General features: G+C 33.9%; 2 protein-coding genes across 2 annotated transcripts; one reads left to right on the forward strand and one right to left on the reverse strand.

Moving 5' to 3' along the window:
• Positions 1-11,237: 11,237 nt before the first annotated feature.
• LOC110878608 (cytochrome P450 734A1) lies at positions 11,238-19,604 on the reverse strand. The gene is made up of 4 exons (XM_022126942.2): positions 19,012-19,604; positions 18,604-18,848; positions 18,134-18,497; positions 11,238-11,906 (listed from the first exon to the last, which is right to left on the reverse strand). The coding sequence occupies exons 1-4, from the start codon at positions 19,510-19,512 to the stop codon at positions 11,487-11,489; spliced, it is 1,530 nt and encodes a 509-aa protein (XP_021982634.1). The 5' UTR covers positions 19,513-19,604; the 3' UTR covers positions 11,238-11,486.
• Positions 19,605-20,323: 719 nt separating this feature from the next.
• On the forward strand, positions 20,324-23,008 carry LOC110876324. Its single transcript, XM_022124498.1, has 9 exons — positions 20,324-20,464; positions 20,548-20,815; positions 20,899-20,995; positions 21,300-21,427; positions 21,525-21,609; positions 21,913-22,146; positions 22,252-22,564; positions 22,668-22,745; positions 22,841-23,008. The coding sequence occupies exons 1-9, from the start codon at positions 20,324-20,326 to the stop codon at positions 23,006-23,008; spliced, it is 1,512 nt and encodes a 503-aa protein (XP_021980190.1).
• Positions 23,009-23,389: the final 381 nt, after the last annotated feature.

Consider the following 23,389-nt stretch of genomic DNA (forward strand, 5'->3'; position numbering starts at 1 on the left):
GTGCTGATAAGTCGTTTATAGACCATAAGTTTAGTAAGTTACTGAATCTGCCTATTAAAACTCTTGACATAAAATATGAGGTAGAGCTAGCAGATGGTACCTTAGAAACTGCTTCAACTCTTCTTGATGGATGTTTTATATCCATTAAGAATCATTCTATCCCGCTATCCCTTTTGCCAATGAAATTGGCTAGGTTTGATGTAGTTTTAGGCATGGATTGTTTATCGCATAACCAAGCCCAAACTGCCTGCGATAAAATGCTAGTTAACATCAAAACCCCTTCCGGTGAATCCGTCACTATTCAAGGAGATACACAATATGGTCTGCCCAACAATGTGTCTATTCTTAAGGCATCGAAGTGTTTAAAAAGCGGATGTGTCATCTACATAGCACAAGTGACTATTGATGAACCGAAACCCAAGATTGAAGATATTCCAATTATTTCCGAGTACCATGATGTCTTTCCTGATGAATTACCTGGATTATCTCCTAAGAGGCAAGTTGAGTTCAGGATAGACATTCTGCCAGGATCCGCACCAATTGCACGAGCTCCTTATCGCCTAGCGCCTACTGAAATGAAAGAGCTCAGGACCCAATTGGATGACTTACTAGAAAAGGGTTTTATACAACCCATCTCTTCACCTTGGGGAGCTCCTATATTGTTTGTAAAGAAGAAGGATGGATCAATGCGTTTATGCATTGATTATCGAGAGTTAAATAAGGTAACGATCAAGAATCGTTATCCTTTGCCCAGGATCGACGACTTATTTGACCAACTCCAAGGGGCAAGCTTCTTCTCGAAGATCGATCTAAGATCTGGGTATCATCAACTCAAGGTTAGAACTGAAGATGTACCTAAGACAGCGTTCAGAATGAGGTATGGACGCTATGAGTTCTTAGTGATGCCTTTCGGACTCACTAATGCGCCTGCAGCATTTATGGACCTCATGAATAGAGTCTGCAAGCCATACCTAGATAAGTTTGTCATTGTATTTATAGATGACATACTTATTTACTCTCATAATCAAATTGATCACGAGAAACACCTTCAATGCATCTTAGGATTACTTCGGCAGGAGAAGCTGTATGCTAAATTCTCCAAGTGTGAGTTCTGGCTTCGTGAAGTCCAATTTCTTAGACATGTTGTGAGTGAGCGTGGTATCCAAGTAGATCCCGCCAAAATAGAAGCCATTATGAACTAGGAGGCACCAAAGACACCAACAGAAATTCGCAGCTTTCTGGGATTAGCTGGTTATTACAGAAGATTCATTGAGAACTTCTCGAGGATAGCTGCACCACTGACTTCTCTGACCCGCAAGAATGTAAAGTTCGATTGGGGTCCAAAACAACAAGAGTCTTTTGAGATTCTTAAACAGAAATTGAGCAATGCTTAGGTGTTGACATTGCTCGAAGGAATTGAAGAGTTTATTGTGTACTGTGATGCGTCACACACCGGTATAGGTTGTGTACTTATGCAGCGAGGCAAGGTGATTGCCTATGCATCACGACAATTAAAGGTGCATGAAAAGAATTACACCACCCACGATTTGGAGTTGGGTGCCATTGTATTCGCACTAAAATTGTGGAGACATTATCTATATGGAACTAAATGTGTGATATATTCGGATCACAAAAGTCTCAAACACCTATTCAATCAAAAGGATCTTAATATGAGACAACGCCGTTGGATGGAGACTCTAAACGACTACGACTGTGAAATTCGCTACCATCCTGGTAAAGCGAATGTAGTCACTGATGCTCTAAGCCGAAAGGAAAGAGTCAAACCTATAAGGATTAATGCCAAGAGCATCGAGCTCAAGAACAACTTGAATGAAAGGCTACTAGCTGCTCAGAAGGAAGCTGTTTTGGAAGCTAACCTTCCAAGTGAAAAGTTAGGTGTAACTGCTGAACAGTTAGCACCTGGCAAGGATGGAATCCTCAGAATGAATGGAAGAATCTGGGTTCCTATTCATGGAGGGCTTCGAGATATAATCCTCTAGGAAGCTCACAATTCCAAATACTCAGTTCACCTTGGAGGTGACAAAATGTATCAAGATTTGAAAGCTAATTATTGGTGGATAGGTTTGAAGAAATCTATTACCCCACATGTAGCTAAGTGCCTGACTTGTGCTCAAATTAAAGCTGAACATCAAAAGCCGTCGGGTCTGCTACAACAGCCAGAACTTCCCACATGGAAGTGGAGATGGTAACTATGGATTTTATAACCAAGTTACCTAAAACAAGGCATGGAAATGATACTATATGGGTCATAGTTGATAGACTGACAAAGTCAGCTCATTTCTTACCCATCAAGGAGACTCATAGCTCCGACAAGCTAGCTCAATTGTACGTGGATAAGATTGTATCTCTCCACGGAGTGCCGGTATCTATTATATCCGATAGAGATACTAGATACACCTCTCACTTTTGGAAAAGTTTCCAACAATCATTAGGCACTCGTTTGAATTTTAGTACTGCTTACCATCCTCAAACAGACGGACAAAGTGAGCGTACAATTCAAACTTTGGAAGACATTCTTCGTGCGTGTGTTATTGATTTGGGTGGTAGCTGGGATGACCACCTACCTTTGATCGAATTCTCCTATAATAACAGTTACCATACTAGCATTCAGGCTGCGCCTTTTGAGGCGTTATATGGAAGGAAATGCAGAACGCCTGTTTGTTGGGCGGAAGTAGGAGAAGCTCAGTTATCAGGACTAGATATAGTCCTTGAAACAACGGACAAAATTGTCCAAATTCATGATCGCCTGAAAGCTGCCAGGGATAGGCAGAAAAGTTATGCTGATAAAAGGTGAAAACCTCTAAAGTTTGAGGTAGGCGACAAAGTCTTACTAAAAGTGTCACGCTGGAAAGGTGTGATGCGTTTTGGTAAGAAGGGCAAGCTAAGCTCAAGGTATATTGGACCATTCGAGATCATCGAATGTGTCGGCAGTGTAGCTTATAAGCTAAACTTGCCGGAGGAGCTAAGTGGAATTCACAATGTGTTCCACATCTTTAATCTAAAGAAATGTCTAGCTGATGAATCGCTAGCAATGTCTCATAAAGACGTACAGATTGATGAAAGCCTGAGGTTTGTTGAAAGACCTATATCGATCGAGGATCGACAGGTTAAAAAGCTCCGAAGAAAGCACGTGCCTATAATAAATGTTAAATGGGATGCTCGTAGAGGCCCTGAATATACGTGGGAAGTTGAGTCCACTATGCGACAGAAATACCCTCACTTATTCGAGTAAATCTCAAGGTCGAGATTTCTTTTAAGGGGGTGAGGATGTAACACCACGTAAAAACGTGTCCAATTATGTAAAGACACGTGTCCTAAACTCTAAATATGTGAAAGATTGAGTTTGAAGGACTAAAGTTGCCAAACGATGAAAATATGTATGCGAAGGGACTAAAAGTGTCAACATGCCAAATTGTGCCTCTGAATGACCACACACGAAGAATATATTCTTAAACGAGTGATTAATTGGATATAAGAAGCCGTTAATGAAAATAATCGAAAGATTATAAACTACAGGGATTAAACGTGTCAACATATTAATTTTTACCTCTGAGTGATCTTTTAACGAACCTGAGACTTCGTAATATTCAAATATACTCTCAAGAATAAGTGATATAAATTTCACGAGGTTTCGAGATCGTTATATGAGGTTTACGCGAATTCCCTAGAATTAGGGTTTAAAGCGCCAACGAGCTGAAACTTATGTTTTTAGTGATCAATTAACGAAACCGGGCCTAACGGAGTTTGGTTATACTCCCTAGATCATCCACAAACTAACTACAAGGGCCAATTGTGCTTAAAATGAAAGATTTGAGGCTTAAAAAGGTGCAGGGACTAAACTTGCCAAGAATGAAACTTGTTTGGCTGGTAACCAGGGTGGTCGCGTGGCGCGACCATGTAGTCACTCTGCCGTCGCGTGACGCGACGGCACTGTTTTGACAGTCTGCTGTGGCCAGGTGCAGGTTTATTCCTTTCCTTGAGCTCCAAACAAGTAAATTCGAAACAAGGGCCTTGCTAATGGTTTTTACATACCACCAAGACACCTGTAGAGACCTGATAACATCCCTAAACACCTTTTATCATCTGGAGCAACTTGAATTTACTATATATAGAGCCATAAGTTCAGCAATTCATTTGCTCATTCACTCAATATCACTCTCAACTCTCCAAGCTTGTGTTTTGAGCATCTCTGGAGGTTCCTGAATCAAGGGGAAGCTTATTTTTGTAGAAAAGATAGATAGGACCCTTTGTAAGTGTCTTAGCCCCTTTCCTTAGTTCAGTTTTTAGTTTAAAAACCGAAAAGTCAAAGTTTTTGTAATATGACTTTGACTTTCGGTTTAAACACATATGGTCCAGTCACTGTCCGAATTGAAAGTTGTTATGTGACCATAATTAGGTAGGTGATTAACCCTTAAAAGGGCACCTCCTAATTATTTCGTTTGCCTAGTTAATTGTCGGGTCAAACTATTAAGTTAAAAAGTCAAACTGACCAGAATTTGAAATAATAATTATAACTAACAATGTAGAGGTTATAAATTATATTTTATCACTCTAATAACTTGGTAATTAATATTACAACATGTTTAGGCATGTTAAACCCAACAATTATCAGTTTAGGGTCGGTTCACAACTGAAAGCCGCAAAAGCTTGACTTTTGCTTTGACTTTCAGTTCTGACCTGATTAAGCTTAATCCTTTCACGTTTTAAGCTTCCATTAGGACCACTTTATGTTGTAGTGTAACCCCCTGGAGTTATATTACTTGGTCCTTAGTATTTTGAATTATATGCTAATCTCCGTTAATATGCTTATAAATGCCCATTTTGCCCTTTTGACATATAAACGAGATTTTTGAAAATGTGAGAGAACATAAACCTTTATTACTGATATATAAGTATGTCCCGAAAATTTGACATCAGTTCTTGGTCTCAAACAGAAGTTATGCTCGGTATCGTAAATTGAAGCTTTTTATTAATTAAATTGCGATATCTTGCATAAGTCATGTTTAAGCATAGGTTTTGACCCAAAACTCATTACCTACTATTAAGATATTATTTTTAATGATTTTTGGAATTTTTTATCAGATTATAATCTGATCATATCATAGAGTTCTTGTATAATTCGGTAAATGACGATAATACCCTTTTTATGCATAAAATGAGATTAACGAATGATTTGAATGCCAAACCTTTTCCTAATGATCTTATATATTAAATAAATTATTTTGAGCATTTAAGACAGATAAAGATCTCAGATTTCCATAAAACACCTTAATTATCGTCAATTAGCGATTTTTACGCTAAATTAGGTGCATAGTATGGTTTTAAACCATATTAAACACCTAAGACTTGTTACCTACTCAATTTTTAAACAAATTTTAATATTATTACAGTAAGTATAAGTCATGAACTCAGACTTCTAAAAATGTCCTTAAAAGCATATGTGAAATGACCAAAATGCCCTTTCGGGCCATAGTTTGGCCATAAATGGTAAACCTCACATATATATGATATCTTACTGATGTAATGTGATAAAATAAATATTTTTACTGATTACCAAAGACCAGAACCTCAGATTAGTATAAAATCTCTTTTATAAACATTAAAATGACCAAAATGCCCCTACGGTACTTAAATTGGTTTTAAATACATTTTGGGCATATATGTTAACACCCTACTGATGTATTAACATATTCTAAGCATAATAACATTTGAGACCTGTATATAATTCATTTGGTTACTCGTTATGCATTTATGCATTCGGATCGGGTTATGTAACTAGTTTACATAAAATAGCCGAAACGGGTTTAACCTTATCATTTAATCTTCAAAATCTAGAATGTGTTTAGTTTACCCATATTATACAAGTATCCAAACTTGTCGAGTCTAAACCACATTCTATTCCGGTCTCCGCTTAATCTAACGTTTAGAACCGTAAAGTATCTTTCAAGCTAACCGGTCTAAGTCTTTGACTTAAATAAAGGCCCGTTAGTATCCTAATAGGTTATTAAACCATCCATACAGATTGAGTAACTTCACTAGAAGGTATTTTCATAAGGCTTTAGGAATATACGGCTGAGTTACTTCTTTCACATCTAACTCAGGTAAATACTTTTAACTTATTTTCCCTTATACGGGCTTGGGATACGGTATTATAATAATACCGCTTGGTTGGGTATGAAATCATTTAATCGGATTGTGATTAATAAATTTACATAACCCGTTTTAATCTGTTTTGTTTGATAACATAAGCATTGGGGGTTAATACGACCGTGTCCTGGATATCCTTGGCTCATTTCATTTGTAAATGGCCACAACCTATGCACGGGGTGTAGGCATACACCTGACGGATGCAAATGCTAAATAACCCACATGTTGGGGATAACTCCTTTGTGGGTTCTGTAAGTGGTAAGTTGGTTAATCACGACCGGCTTCCAAACCGGCCCCAATTGTATTACAAACATGTAAAACTGTATACAAGATTATCTTAAATAATTGTCCCAAGTTATAAATGGTTTATCCCTTGTGCACTTAAATCAATTTTCATAAATGTTTTCAAATGAGTCGGTTAATTGTATTTACCGGTGTAAACTGACGTATTTTCCAAAGACTAAGTGACAGGTGCCTCACGTTAATAGGATGGAGCTACTTGGTGTCAAATAAAAGGATCTTGCAAATCCTTATATGCCTGGAGTCTGTTATTTTAGTTTCTTGTATTTTATTTTATGATCCGCCTGTGGATCTCTATTACAACTAAGTCTGTATATTCTTTTATTTGGACACTCGGACACTATGGTTTGTAATAGTAATTATTCTCCAAGCCTTCCGCTGTACTATTATATTGTGTGTATTGACTATGATGATATCAACTACGCCACGATACTCCCCGCCGGGTCCACCGGTAATATGTAGAAATATCGGGGTGTGACAGTATACAAAGTATTGAAAAGGTGAAGCTATTCCCCAATGTTACTCCTTCACCCCTAAATTGGGAAGATAGCAAAAAGCCAAATGACAAAAGGGCTCTGAAGATGAGGAGAATGAAGGAAGACCTGGCTGCGGCAAAAATGGGCACCATAAAGACTTTGGCTAAATAGAATGAGTTAACAACCCTTGGCAACTACAAATAGCTAGAAATTCAAACTGAAAGGGATCCCTCATTACTGAAAGGGATCCCTCATTACCAAAAAGGCCAGAGTATGAGCAACTAGACTTTCCCATCAAAACCTTGGTTGATGTGACATCTGTACATTTTCAATCATTATACAATTCCGAAAATTTTTGTATTTAATAAAATCTTGTATTTTATTGGCGAGAACGCATAATTTCAATCGTTGAACAATTTCGATCATTTTCGTATTCAATAAGTCTTGTATTTTATTTACAAAACATGTGACCGTAGGATCGAACGAAACGATATCCATGACATTTCCGGACAAAATCCAAGTTACACATGCCTTAACACCTTTATATAACCTAAATATTAGGTTAAAAGGGGTTAAAAGTGACAAAACGCGACAATACAAGTCCATGGGCTAAATCTGCCAAACTTGGCCCCCAGCCTTGGCTTACGGACCGCAAGGGGCACCCCATACGGTCCGTAAGGGGTGCCCAGCACAACAGACTTGTGTGGCAGCTTCCTAGCTCATGCCTTGGCCCCCCAAGTCACGAATTTTCCAGCTTCTTGCCTCCTTTGGATATGTGTTATGACATTCCTCAGATCATGACACCTCAAGGACACTTGGCTTGATCTTGTGAGCTCAAAAACACTATAAATAGCCAAGAGTTCATTCATTCCAACTTGCTCATTTCTCATTTTCTTCTCCCACTCTCTTGGAGCTTGTTTCCAGCTTTTGGAAGCCTCCTACTCTGAGTTCTAAAAGTGTTCTTAAACACAAGTAAGTGCTCTTCCTAGTTCTTTCATTGTTTTAGCTATTTTGAGCTAAAAGTCAAACAATTTGACTTTCTGTTTGACTTTTGGTTCTGACCATTTTTGGTCAAGTCAAAGTTCAATTGAACTTTGCAACGTGATCATAATCACGAAGGTAATAATCCCTTGCGATTGCACCTTCTGATTACCACGTTTACTAGGCGAATTGACGAGTCAAAGTTCTATAAATTAAAAGTAAAAAATGCGCAAAAGTGCATTTTACGACGAAACTATTTTCGGGTTTTAAAAATTAAAATTTTGACACCAAATAAATTTTATAACTTAGTTAGACATGTTCCAACATGTTTAACTCGTCATTCTAGTTTAGTGCTTTTATTTTAGTCGTAAGTCGTGCGGTTTGACTACCGCTTTGACTTTCGAATCTGACCCGTTTGGTCGATCTTAGGATTCGACCAAGAGCATTTTTGTGACCATATTATTATAGAGAATAACCCTCTCAGGTTATACCTTATGGTCATGTCGTTTGGGTAGTTATATGACAAATCGATATTATGTTCTTTTAAATTGACGAAAACGCCCTTTTTGCACATAAAATGGTTTTAAGCATATAAGACCAAAGTTTTGACATCTAAACTGATGTTATAACATAATCAAACTTGTTTTGACATATGAGACTTGTCATAGGACTTATTTAACCATCCGATCTTATAGTTACGCTAATGACCCGTTAAAGCGGCGTAAACCACTTTAACGAGTCATAACGGGTCAAAGCACTTAGGAATCCTTTCTAATCAGAATGTAAGCCTTATTAAACCATATTACACGAGGTCCTTCTCCCGTTTGGTTTATAAACCTCATTCTATCCGATCTTCCGTTTAAAGTCTCGACACACTAACATAGTTATCTGACACGTTAGGACACACTTGAGCTTTGTTTTATTCCATTGAACAAGGACACATACGCAATCCCAAGTGAGTACATAGTTCCCCTCTTTTACGTTTTTAAATGCTTTGGGGTGATTCATATGTGCCTATCAATATTTTCATGATTTCAAAACTATATGCTTCTATATACATAGTACTTTATCCATTAACGATTTGAAACTGTTACCTATGGCTTAAATAATGATTTTCAAAAGTTGTATGACTCTTGTTGGTGTGCATTTGTATTCATGTCTAAAATACATTCATTAACAATGATCAAGCCGATTGGCAGTATGATATAGCGCTATAGGACTTGACACCCCATTCCCGCTTCCTAGGTTCGTTTGGAAGTTTGATTGGAGAATGTCAGAAACTAAGTTACCCCAAATGGATTTACCTTCGTGGTAAATCTACAAACGTCAACGAATAAGGTTTGAATGTATTAGCAAACGATCACATATGTTTATACAAAGTTTTCAATTAAGCCATGAAACTTATCTTTTATTGAATACTAAACATTTTGATTTCATAAACCAAAGCATACTTCTTGTATACTACAAGCATTATTATTCATAAACCAAAGTATAGTTCATGTATACTATAAGCATTATTATTCATAACCAAAGAATACTTCTTGTATACTATAAGCATTATTATTCATAAACCAAAGTATACTTCTTATATACTATAAGCTTTATTATTCATAAACCAAAGTATACGTCTTGTATACTATAAGCTTTATTAATCATAAACCAAAGTATATTTCTTGTATACTACGAATTCTATTATTCAAAAACCAAAGTATATTTGCATATACTACAAGTTCTTTTTATCAAAAAGCAAAGTATTTTAGATACTAAATTTTTGTCAATGATTCATGGCTACTTTTGAAATCGCTTAAACATTTTCTTTTAATATTCAAAGCCATGAATCTTAATCACAAAACATATGTTACTCACAGGAATTTTTATGCTGACGTTTTATTTTCACATATGTTTCAGGTACTATTATGTGATGATTGCTAACGCATGCTACACATAGGATGGACCCGGGCCTTAGTTTACCTTAAAACTTGAAAGACAATTGTTTATATTTGTTTGTTTTGTTTCAAAACATTGTAATTCATTAATTCAATAAAACAAAACCTTATGTACCATGTGTTGTAAAACAATTTCCTGTAACGTGAATCCTCGATGTTCCCGTCGCGGTTTGTTGTATTACGCGATCGGGGTGTTACAGTTGAACCTTCCGAGTTCCCATCAGTTAGAAACATAACAAGAGCTGCAAGAGAATTTCTCAAAAGAAGACTTGAACAGAAGAAAGATACCAGGAAAGAAGACCTTGTTGACATCATCATAGGGAGACCGAAGTCTCCAAACTCATTAATAATAACTCTGGTCCCAACAAATCCTCCCGGTCTTAAAATTCTATAATGGAAGTCAAACAAAGACATCCATAAATTGACACTGCTCAGGGCCAGTGGGGAGGTGGAAAAGATCTCAATGAAAAGTGCTTCTTGGCTAAAAACTGAAGATCTGCAAGACTTGATAAGTCTGCCACTGGAGAGGGACCAGAAGACACTGTTTCTCTTGACTTTGAATTCCAATTCAAAGGTCAAATAAGAGAACAGTTGATGAAAAATAAAGATTGATCAAATAAACATTTGTTTTGGCATCATCTGTTCTAGGTGGAGATTGTTGGACTTACAAAAGAACAGATGATATCCAAAATCCAAGACATGACCCAAAGATCAAGAAATAAATAGTTGATGAAGAAATTCTCTCCCCAAGAGTAGTGAATCTTGAACACCTAATTAGAACATCTGTTGAAGACAAAGGAAACATCTATTCAAGCCTTGGAACCGTTGTTCAAGAAGAAACGACATCTGTTGAAGGCTAAATAAAGTCTGTGGAAGTCAAAGGTCTGATGAGGAAGACCAAACATCTGTCTAGCCAAACAGAAGTTTGGATCACAACAACAGAGGATAGTCTAGACAGTGGTTTCCCAATGTTACAATACTTATCTTATAACAATGTTTAAACCAGTTATAACAGATGTTAGGATTTGCATAGATGTTTGCAACATCTGTTGAATCTTTTCTGTTAGGAATGTTAGATGTCACTATCAGGGTGATGTCAGCCTATTACGAACAGAGCTTTAGTACTTAGTATAAATAGATCTCACCCATTAAAGATCTATTTTATCACTTCACACATTCTCTTTTGTACGAACAGTTCTAGTGACTGATCAGGCTGAAGGGGAGATTGAGAATCATTAATGTAAAACTTTTGAATCATATGAATCATTGAAAAACAGGTGTTCATAATATCTATCTATTTGTGAATTATATTGTTTTGATAAGTACTTGTTTACAAGTATCAAACTCAGAACCTAACACATGGTTATACATATCTAAATTGTGGATATAAAATTAATACTTAAGGTGTAAATGAAACATTATCAAATATAATATTTATTGTTTATCACAAATTTGCCTTAATTTTAGATTTTTTAGTACCGAACTTCGTGTAACACACGGTTCATTATTTAGTCTATCTATATATTACAAACCATGTAAGAAAATGGTGTATACTTCACAGAATTTTACTTTCCCAAGCATTCGATCAAGCAATCAACATTTGATATATCTAGTGTCAACTTGATACCCTACGCAAGATCATTGGGGCACCGTATTTGGGACAAACTGTTAGTACCTGCACTGGAGCGTGGACATATGAGGGTGATACTACAAAGTTATATTTCCTAACGATCATAGCAAGGACGATTTTAGCTTCAACGATGGCTAGGTTTTGGCCAACACAAATCCGAGGTCCTAAACCAAAAGGGAAGTAAGTGGCCAAGTGTTTTTTGGGCTCTATAAACCGCATAGGGTTAAATAGCTTTGCATCGTCTCCCCAAATCTTAGGGTCATAATGGATGGCAGCCATGGCAATGAAGAGTTGTGTTTTGGCTGGAATTTGAAGGCCACCTATCTTCACATTATTTGTGGTTTCCCTCAAAGATATTGGTGCTGCGGGGTAGAGTCTAAGTGCTTCATTTAGTATCATGTTAATCTGTTAAACAAGAAAAAAAACATAATTGGCTACTTGTAGTGTTCATTTTTAACAATATAAAAGAGGGGACGAGAAAGATATAGTTTGTAGGTTTCTAACCAACTCTATTTTTACCAACAGTATATATGTAGCTGGTAAGTTACATATGTGTAGCTCGCGAGCTACATATATCCCTTTGTTTTTTACATGTATGTACTCATCAGCTACATATTTTTTTAATATCTAAAATACTAACCTTATATTTAAAAACAAAAAAAATTGAAAAAAAACTGATTTATTGTTGGTGGTTGTTTTCTCGTGAGTTGTGTCTTTCTTGAACCGTACCATATAAGGGGTGAGCTTAAACGATACTACTAAAAATTTACCAACTAATAGAAATCATTATATTAAGGGTTTTAAACTGTAAGGGTGAGCGGGGTGCATAGGTGGAGTGGAAGCGGTGAGTGGAGTTACCGCAAGTATGATCCGCCGCCAACACCCCAAGTCCATGCGGTGAACTCAATAATCGGTAACTTGTTACCGCATGCAGGAAGAGGAGAGAGAGGGTGTAATGGTGGGCCCACTCTCTTTCAACCAATCACAATTTTTTCTTTTGTTTTTTTTTTTTAATTTTTAAGGAAAAATTATTTGGATTAACCACCCCTTGTGATTAAGTGTAAAATAAGAAATGAAGAGGAAAGTTAACATGACATGACATGTTTTGATTGGTTATGATAGGAGTTTACCACTCCCCTTAAGGTGACCACCTCTCTCACCTTAAGAAATTATAGTGTATTACTACTATGTACTATGTACAATATAAAATGTTCATCGCTGAAAGTTAACGTTTTAAATTTTTTTAATAGTTCTTATTTAACCTAACATTATACATATCAATTAAGACTCCTCATAAATAGTAATTCATGTTTTTTATATTTTATTTATTACTTAATTTGTTTTTTTAGTAATAACTTGCATTTGTTAATATTTTAAAATTTGTAAAATCACATCTATGTTTTATCATTTTTAACATTTCAAGTTATTTGCATGGGCATCGTGATGGTACGTTACCGCGAGCATTGAATTGGTAACGATTCGGTTCATACAGTACTTGTACCATACTGCATGAGCTCAACATAGAAATCAATACATGTTTTGTGTCGACCGAAAACAATAAAAACAAATATCGATATTGTCCTAGTACTGGCACCCATGTTGTTAGGTACAATATGGTAGTGATACTGTGTTAGTCTATAAAAAACAATTAAAAATACCGGTAGCAACATCGATGTTTTTTCGGTTTCTGTTCTGTTCACTAGGGTAGTGACACGGTATCCTTTATAAAAGATGCAAACGATGAGACAAAAACTGTACTAATGTTCGTTTCGGTTGTGTACAATATGGTAACGATACAATGTTAGTTTATCAAAAGCAAAAACAATAAAAATATATACTGGTACAGATGTTAGTCAGTTTCAGTTCGGTTTGGTACGCTAGCGGCATATTATTCGTTTTCAGTAAATTTATATCACAATGTTAATAAAAATAAACATAGAACGCAAGTGAACCTAACCGATATCAACTAAACAACATCATTACCGATATCGATATTTATTCTTATGGTTTCGATTGATGTAAGGTTTTATATTTCAATTACTATAATGAGTGCCGGTACCATAATAAACCGAACCGATACTGACCAAATTCTCACCGCGAAGCACGGGGAAAATCTCACTAGTATATATTAAATAGATCATGTGTATTTAATGAGTGCTATAAACTTGTATGTATAAAAACTTTGAGTTACAGATATTCTTTTACTTGATTTGAACACAAAATCAAATCGAGACTAAGTTCAAAAATATCACGGAATTATTATTTTTGACATGTGGAATTGCATTTAGAAATGGTAATGCACTTTTTGCTTTGAAAAAAAATTAAAATTCTCTTGTTCACTTAATGCATGTATGATCCGTTTTACATATAGCAATATTATTAATAAAGAAACTAAATAATAATAAAAATAATAGTAATAGTAATAGCAATTGAGGATATGTCGATATGGTATGGACGTATGGTGGTATGATCTTCTTGTTAAAAATAATTATACACGGCAGGTGGTGTTGAAATAAATCTACTTGACTTATCTATTTGATTACGGGAGGCGGTGTTGAAATAAATCTACTTGACTTATCTATTTGATTTCAAAACTTGAAATTTCTTTCACCAAAGACATTTGGTTTAGTGGTATGAAAATATTGGATAACGCTTTTTCTTTTTCATATGATGAGAATTTAAATCTCATGAAAGTATTAGATAAAGTTTTGTCTTTTCATATGGTGAGATTTAAATCTCATTGTTTGTCGGTTAAAAAAAAATTAAATATTAGTCAACAATCATGATTTGAAAATTTATTAAACCAGCTCACTTTTGAATTTTGATTAAATCGGCCAAATGAATTAAAATCAATCTTCGTCAAGTTTTGCCGACTCCCCCAACCTCAACGCAATCCTACTTTACATAAGTTTGGGACGGGTTTGAAATTTGATGATATACCCGTTTATAATCCGACCTAATTACCCAATTAAATATACCCATTTACCCAACTGTATACCTGATATGATGTTTTTAAATATGTATATATTACTACACCCTTAAAATGCATGGTCTGTGGTCAAAGCCACCGACTAAAACTAATTAATATATATATTAAATTAAATAACATCATGAACTACATTCTTTATCTTTTGACCACAAGTGTTTTTTAGTCTTGATTTTTACTTTTTACCCCTTGAATGCTTTAAAAATTCCGAAGTCAAATTAATAGGTTATATTTACCTAATTACATTTACATAATTAATAATATAGCAATTCATCTTCCTATACTAATAAACAAAAATCTTTTTGTACACGTGTCACTCTCTGGTGCCTTCTCACTTTTAATAATAGTATTACATATTAATTTTTATACACAAAATATAATTTAAAATTAATTAATATAGTTAGAGATAAACTAATAAATTCAAATTTAATTAATAATTATCTACAACAAATATAAATGTATCAAATAATATAATAAGTATAATATTATTTAATATAGTTAGAGATCAAATATATAATTTCAATTTTAATTAATAGTAAATTACTTTTTGAGTCCCTATGTTTTAGTGGTTTTAACCACTTGAATCCAAAATCAAAAAGTTTACCGTCCTGAGTTTCTAACCGCTCATTCACACCCTCTGTAAAAAAATTCAAAAAACCTTTTGTAAGCCAAGTTCTCACCACTTGTTGAAAATTTCATTTTACCCTAACCATATATATTTGTTAAGATAAAATATATTATTTGGATATAAACAATAATTACTAATAAAGTATCAAATCACATGTACAAGTACTTATAGTATATAACTTAGAAGACTAAAATTACAAACGGATTATCTAAATAAAGTACCAAATTATCTTTAAAGCGAACACTAAATGGTTTTTAAAAGACATTTTTTTTGCTATTAAGTATATAATATTATATTTACTTAAGCTGTGTAATACACGTGTTCAATATTTTCTTCCAATTTTAATTTTTTGTTACTATCAATATGTTTTCATCTTAAAAAATGATCCAACTTCCTAATAATATTATCATCATGCTAAATAAAGACATTATATAATATTATAAAAATTCTAATTTGAATATTTAAATGTCAACTACTAATTAAAAAAATTGTTGTAGACGCTCAAATTTATAGTTTCAAAAACTTTAGTCATACTCTTTTAAACGTATCTTTATTTTTAGTATGATTTTTTTAATATGTAATATTTTCTATATAATTATGATATTCGTATCTTGTCTCATGATCCATATATCTAAAAATAATATTTATTATATCTTAATATACATAGTAGAATTTAATTACAATTCATTTACCATAATCTCATAACTTATTATTATTTTTAAAAATACTTACAATTTTATGATCATTATTTTTTTTTAATTTTTTAGTGTTACTTCTTTTTAAGACATAATAAAATGGATTGTAGTATCTCAAAGAGAAGTGAAAACTTAGAAAATTATTTTGAATAGCGAAAATATAACTGTTCTTTTGTTTTACTATTTTATCTAAATAAGTCATTTCATTAATAAGAATTATATACAAGTTTATAATTTACATTTTTCATCATTTAGCCCGTGTAATACACGGGGTTGTAAGCTAGTATTATAATAATCAACTGTAACCTCTACAGTGGTATTTTTTTAAAGTTTTGAATTAACTCTTACGCTATAAATAATATACGTTTTTAACCCATTTGTTATATTTTTGTTTTATAACTTTCGTTCATTAGTTTTTTAGAAGGACCAAATAGGTGATATTTTTTATAACTTTCGTCCGTTAGCTTTTAGAAGGACTAAATAAGTGATTTTTTTTTTTAAAAACGACGTAACACCATGTGACCACAACCATTTTTTCATTCATTCAGGTCCCTACACCACGTCATAGGTACCACGCCGCTATTTTCCTTCCATTTGTCACATTTTGTTTTGTTTTTACGTTGTTTTACATATTTACATTGTACAACTTTATAGTGGTCTTTAATATTTGGTTTGTACCAAGCTTCCCAGCCGCAACACGCGGTGGGGAAACCCTAATTCAGTTGCGTAGCCATCTTAATCGACATGTAGGTTTCAGCTGCGATTTTTGGGAAATGATATGTAAGTCCTTGGAACATTTAATTTTTTTTATTCATTTACCTTTCATTTCATAGATTTCTTAGAATTATAAATTCACTTCTTTTATATGACTAGATTCATTATGTGTGAGGTTTATTTTGTTCATGTTAGGTACAAAGAAGAAGCCGAATGATCTCAAATTGTCAAGATGTTCAAGCAACTAGCAAGTGTTTGGATGATATTCATGCTCTTAACCACTTTCTATAACAATTATTACTTAATATGATTTTTGTATTGATTCTCTAAAATTACTTGATTCAAATTTGTGATGAATGATTAGTCCCTTTTAGTACTTGATTTGAAAATATATTTAAGATAAAATTTCTATAATTAGTTGTTATACATGAATAAATGACTTTATCTTTTTTTATATAATGTTCTTTATTTTTAACCATATAATACATTCACATTTTATAACATTTGATTCATATTTTGATAATTTCTTTTTTACTCGACCGGTGTATATTGATCAACAGAATTTTTTATGCAATAGTACAAGACTACGTATTACTAAACTTTACAGACGTGTTATAGAATATGAGATTATATATGGATTTTAATAGGTTTTTATGCGTTTCTACAAAATATTATATTCCAAAGTAAATAATATGGTTTTGAATGAAGCTGCGCATCGCACGGGCATTAACCTAGTAATAATAATAATCAGATTTGTCCGGTGGTATTGTTTTGTCTTAGTCTTTGAAACCCATAGTACTCAAGTTCGAGACTCCTTAGCTATTTCTGTTTCCATTTCTTTTGTTTTTATGTCTTCATCTTTTCTTTACTATTTGTTTTTTTCACTGCTTTTAAGTTCCTTTTTAATATAGTCATCATTATTAGCTATTATATAATTACCAAACATATAAATTGTGTTTTTCACTGCTTTTAACTTCCTTTTTAATATACTCATCATTAGCTATTATATAATTACCAAACATATAAATATTTGAACTTTTATAATTTTTACAAAGTGGTCGAAATTGAGCCGGCCTATATTTTAACAATTATTAGGATACGGTATTTTTGTCATCTATGCATTTAAGTATATTTTTTCATAAACAATGTAATTATTTGATATATTTTTATAGTTATAATGTTAAATGTAATTGATTAGTAATATATTTTTATAGTTATAATGCTAAATGTAATTGATTAGTAGTTATTTGATAAAATATACGTTACATTTAAGTATATTTTTTTTTTCAAATTAATGGGTTTACCTGAAACTCACAATTATACCTTATACCCGATGGGTTTTGGAACGAGTTTAGGACAAGATTATCAAATCGAGTTTAGGATTACGACCCATTGCCATTCTATTAACACACAACCCCCCCCCCCCCCCCCCCCCAAAATTAGAAAAAAAGTAGATTGATGATTTGATTGATTTGGTAAGAGGGTATTATTAGAAAAAGTAGATTGATGATTTTATTGAATGGGTAAGAGGGTATATTCGGTTAAACTATAATAGAAAGTGTAGTTTTAACACAAGCTACTTAATAGTTAAAGAAGATAATAGACTGACCATCTTGAAGTTGGCTAGATGCTCAACCGATGGAAGCTCATCATGCCCACAAACCCTAACCACTTCTTCACGAGCCCTAGTCTGCCATTCTTGGTTCCATCCAAGAAGAATAAAAGCCCAAGTTAGAAGATTGGCTGTTGATTCTTTCCCAGCAAAGTAAAACGTTTTGCATTCGTCTATGATCTCTTCGAGACTGAGTCTCTTTTCGACGTTTCCCTTTGTCTTGTAAGGAGTCGTTAACAACGAAAGCAACGCTTTGGGATTTTCATTCGTTTTATTATTCTTCTCAATAATCTTAATTATCATCTCTTTTGTTGCCCGTTGAAGGTCCCAACTTAACCTGTTTTTCTTAGTTGGCATGTACCTGCCATTCCATTTGTATGTTCAAACGTATTATTTATGTAATATAATGTAACGTAATGTAATGTAATGTAATGTAATGAATGGTTAGTGATAATTGTGATACGTACTTGAATCCAGGGAAGTAAACACTGTTTATAGCATCCGACGCAATCCTAACAAGTTGATCTTGTAACTCAAAGATACCCTTTCCTTCTTCAAAATTGCTTCCGAATGCAGTTCTCGATATTACATCAGCCGAGAGGTTGTTGAACTCCTTATATACGTCCAATTCAACAAAATTTTCATCAGTTATTTTGACTTCTATTTCATCCAGTAGACTCTTAGCACTAGCCACAATTTCTGGGACCAACTCCTATAAGCCAAAGTTCCTTTTAGAATACATAGGGTGAAACTCACTACAAATTACTAAATCATGAGAAAACACTAAATTATTAACTTATTAAATATATATAATCGTGTATGTATATAAGGTACGTAAAATTAGATAAAAGTAATAAGGAATTGAATATCATAACCTTAACCCTTTCCATGTTAAACGCTTGGCTAGTGATCTTTCTGTGGACAGCCCATTGATCTCCTTCAAGATACACGATCCCTTCCCCGAACAAACCCTTAACCAACGGGTTAACTCTGGCTTTCCGAAACGAGCCACTGGTATTCAACAAGATTTCTTTAATCATATCCGGGTTGGCTACGGCTAACCTGGGCTTGTTCCCAAACCAATACAAAAACTGCTCGCCATACACCTTGGACCAAAAGTAGTAGTGTGGCAATACATTTCGTAGCACTTGATCATTGTTCAAAGATTCCAACTTTGATAAGGGTTTGTCATCAGCCGTTACGAGCAGGCGTTGGAGTTCGCCAGAGTTGCCGGTGAAAGGGTTGTAGTTTGGTCCTCTGATGCCTTGTTGCCTAAAATGATGTTGGATCTTCGACGGGATTGTTATGAATTTGTAGTAAAGGTAGAAAAGAGTGCATATAGTAAGTGAGGGGATGACAAGAATCAGCAAGCTCATTTGCGTTTGTGAAAGATAAACGTATGAGAAAAAAGAGATTGCTTTGATGGTAATGGCTATTCTGTTATATATATATCCGCACCATTACTTGAAGAGCTCATGTGTCATGCATGCAGATATAAGCGGTTAATTTGCAAGAATTCAAGGTCGCAAATGGCCAGCAATATGAAACTTTGACAAATATGACATATAACCTTTAACATTCAAAGTTATTTTCTAGCTATTCTGTACTATAACCTTTAACATTCAAAGTAATTTTCTAGAGTTTATGCTAATCTATAAATCTATCTATACTTTCTATAAAAGAAGAAATCCCAATGACATAAGAAAAGCTGATGTGTCAGCAAGAGAGACTGTCCAACAAGGCTTTTCTTATGTCATTATTACATCATAAAGGCTAATATATAAATCACTTTAAAATAGATTTAATGTTCGATCAAACCACTGCCTTGTGTATTTTCAAATGTTAAAGGTCTGGCCCACATTCCAAAGGGCAAACCACTGCCCATCTACAAGAAAGTAGCAGCTGGTTCCTTTGGCAAACGTATACTTAGCAGCAGCAGTTGTTGTTATCTTCCGAAATGCTTTTAGATCAGCAGATGTTTAATGCTAATTACCGGGAAACTCAAATTCAAATATGCATGGGAATAAGTAATTAGCAATTAATGCATGTCACTCAGAAACTCCTGTCAATCATCCTTCTTATATAAGGCTTTTCTTCTCATTTCCCTCTTCATATTTCATCACGCTTTCATCTTCTCTGATTTTGAAATTTGAAATTTAATCACAATCCAAATTTCAAATTAGAAGCATGTCAATATCAGTTGACAGTAATAATCTTAGTTTTGTTAACGATTTAAATCAAGGGAAGGATATGTGGAACATGAAGGCGAGAATTATTCGAAAATGGAATCAGGGTTACAAGATGGATCTCATCTTCATTGATGAGAAGGTAATTTGTATCTCTGCTTTTCCGTCTTATTAGAGAATGTAGTGTTGTATGCTAAGAAGATACTTTCTTTAAATGTTCTTCAGGGTGCTAAGATTCAAGCAGGTATTAAGAGTCATCTGATACCTGTTTTTGATGGACAGCTTCAAGAAGATGCTGTTGTGATTCTTTCGAAATTTGGTGTTGGTGAGAATAAAGATTTATGTAAAGTAGTAGTGCAGCCTTATAAAATCAACTTTTATAGATGCACAATTGTTACTCCTGTGAGAGATTGGCAAGGTGTTGAGTATAGTTTCAATTTCAGAGTTTATGAAGATATTCTTCAAGGAGAGGCGTTAAATGCTTTGAGTGTTGGTAGTGTATATTTTTGTAATCATGTCTTGCTTGTATAATATTAGAGAGTTTTACTTATATTCTTGTATAATGTGATCATATAGATGTTGCTGGATCTGTGATTTGTTGTGGAGATCTTGAAATCTTTGATCGACCTCCAAAGGAGACTAAGAAGATGAATTTCGATATTGAAGATTTGGAGTAAGTTGTTGTTTATATGTTCAGTCATGTACTGATCATTAAATGTATTTAATGATGTTAATAAATAAGATGAAGAATGTTTGTTTTTAATGTGAGATCATGATAATGGTAATAAATGAGATTTATAGTGTTTGTATGTAATGCTGAATCATGGTAATAAATGAGGTCTACAGTTTATTCTTAGTGAATATGGTAGTTAATTTATGGCTCATTGGCTACTTTAATAAATGTTATAGTTTTCCTGATTGATTTTATGTTTTTATTCATTCAACGTTATTTTGATATGAATATTCTTTTCATGTAGGGGTAAGGTTTTGCGGTGTACTGTGTGGAATGATTATGCTCCGCAGATTAAGGACTTCGTTTCTAAAATCCCAGCTCATGAGCATGTGATGGCTGTTATACATCATGGAAAGTGTAAAGAATGGAAAGGTATTTTTGTTACTTTCTTCAAATCATAACTATACTGTTTATTTCTGGCAATATAAAGACAGGTATACATTAAATATCTATATACTTTTCAATGTAGGTGAATATACTGTTCAAAGTGATAAGTTTGCAACACGAATTTTTCTGAATGAAGAAATTGATGAAGTTGATGAGCTAAGGAGGAGGTAATTTCTCAACGTAATTTCTATTGTATATAGATGTTCAAGTCAAATACTTGGTTTCATGTCATTTGTATACTAATTCTAATCATTGTTGGTATTCAAATGGCATATATTGAAGTTTGGACAAGGGAGTGGTTCTACTTCTCAAACGATACTATCGTCTCAGAGTGTTTTTCCATTACATAAAGAATTTGTAACTGAAGGTGTGAAGAAACACGTTGATGAGATTAGCGAGATAGAAAAGGTTTCACATCTTTGTATATAGTTTGGTTATTTGTTTGGTTTGTCACCTGTGTGTTTTTACAGGAAGTGTCTTGTGTTTTTACAGGAAATGTCTTGTGTTGTGGTTGCGACAATTAAGATTGTGCAAGAAGAGTATGGTTGGTTTTATGCTGCCTGTCGTAAGTGTTTCAAGAAGGTGATGGGTAAAAGTGAATACTTGCAGAATGTTGAAAATGTTTCAGATGATATTCTTCGATTGCCTGCGACTTCTTTGGTTTGTATCAAATGTCATACTGAATGTACATCGATCACCACAAAGTAAGCAATGATGATTATTTAGCGTTATATTTATATAAGTAACATTCTAAGACTGATATTTGAATATAGTTTTGCAGTTTACTTAGTTAGTTGTGTATATTTCAGGTTCAAGGTGCAAGTGCAGATGCAGGATGAGAGTGGTAGTATTTCTTTTGTTATGTTTGATAGAGATGTTCAGAAGCTTCTTGGATTAGCGGCAAGTGACATAAGAGAGAGGCAGGTTAAGGCCAATGATACTGGATTCCCTCATGAGATATTTCGATTGGTTGATAAGAAGGCTGCTTTTAAGATTGATGTTTCAGAGTTCAATCATAAAAATGACTATCGTGTTTATACTGTGCAAAAAACATGTGATGATCCAGTAATAATTGCTGAGTTGGTTGGTGGAGATGGTAATGGTGATGAAAATACTGATGAGGTAGCATATAAAATTACTCTTTTAATCTATTTATTTTTCTTTTGAGTTTTAAACACTAGATTCTGTACTTTTTTATATGATATCATATATTATGATCCTTTAGGTTACTCAAGAGGTAGCTGACGTTAAAGGCGTTAACCTTTCAGAATCTTCCCAGGTGTCTGCTGAACGAACTTCAAGGGTGAGTATTTATTTTTAAAGTATGTTTAGTATGTTTAAAAAGAGTTCATTATTTTATTAAATGAGATCAATAGTTGTTTTGTGATCTGTTGCAAGGATGCTGTCTCTGTTACGGCCGACTCTTCAGCCGTTGAAGTTGAAAAGGATTATGGATCAAGTCCCAATGGAAAGCGGATGGCTCAAGATGCTGATGTTGTCAACATTGGTGAGCTATCCACTAATGTGAGAAGAACCCGGAAGAAGCTGACTAAGGTTAACAATTAGATGCTTATGAAAAAACAATTCTTTTGAGAGATAAGTAGAAACCACTTATTTTTGAAGAATCCTTGTGGTTTTTATTTATGTCTGTTAACTGTTGTTTTAACAAACTGTGGTTAAAAGTTTGGTTTGTAAGGGCTACGATGATGAATATGGTATGTAATGTCTATGGTTTGAATATCAAGTAAGGTTAACCTTTTGTTTGTTATATAATATTGTTATTATACATTATATACATTTTTGGTGATATTGATGGACTGAATAAGTAGTAGGGCTGTATATTATTGTTAGATTGATGAATGAAAATATAATCAATTGGTTAGTCGGAAAACTTTGGGGTCTGAGATACATTAACATCTGTTAGAGGCTAAGCGTTGTTATAGCGTG

This window comes from Helianthus annuus, chromosome 9 (assembly GCF_002127325.2).
Source record: "Helianthus annuus cultivar XRQ/B chromosome 9, HanXRQr2.0-SUNRISE, whole genome shotgun sequence".
Lineage (NCBI taxonomy): Eukaryota > Viridiplantae > Streptophyta > Magnoliopsida > Asterales > Asteraceae > Helianthus > Helianthus annuus.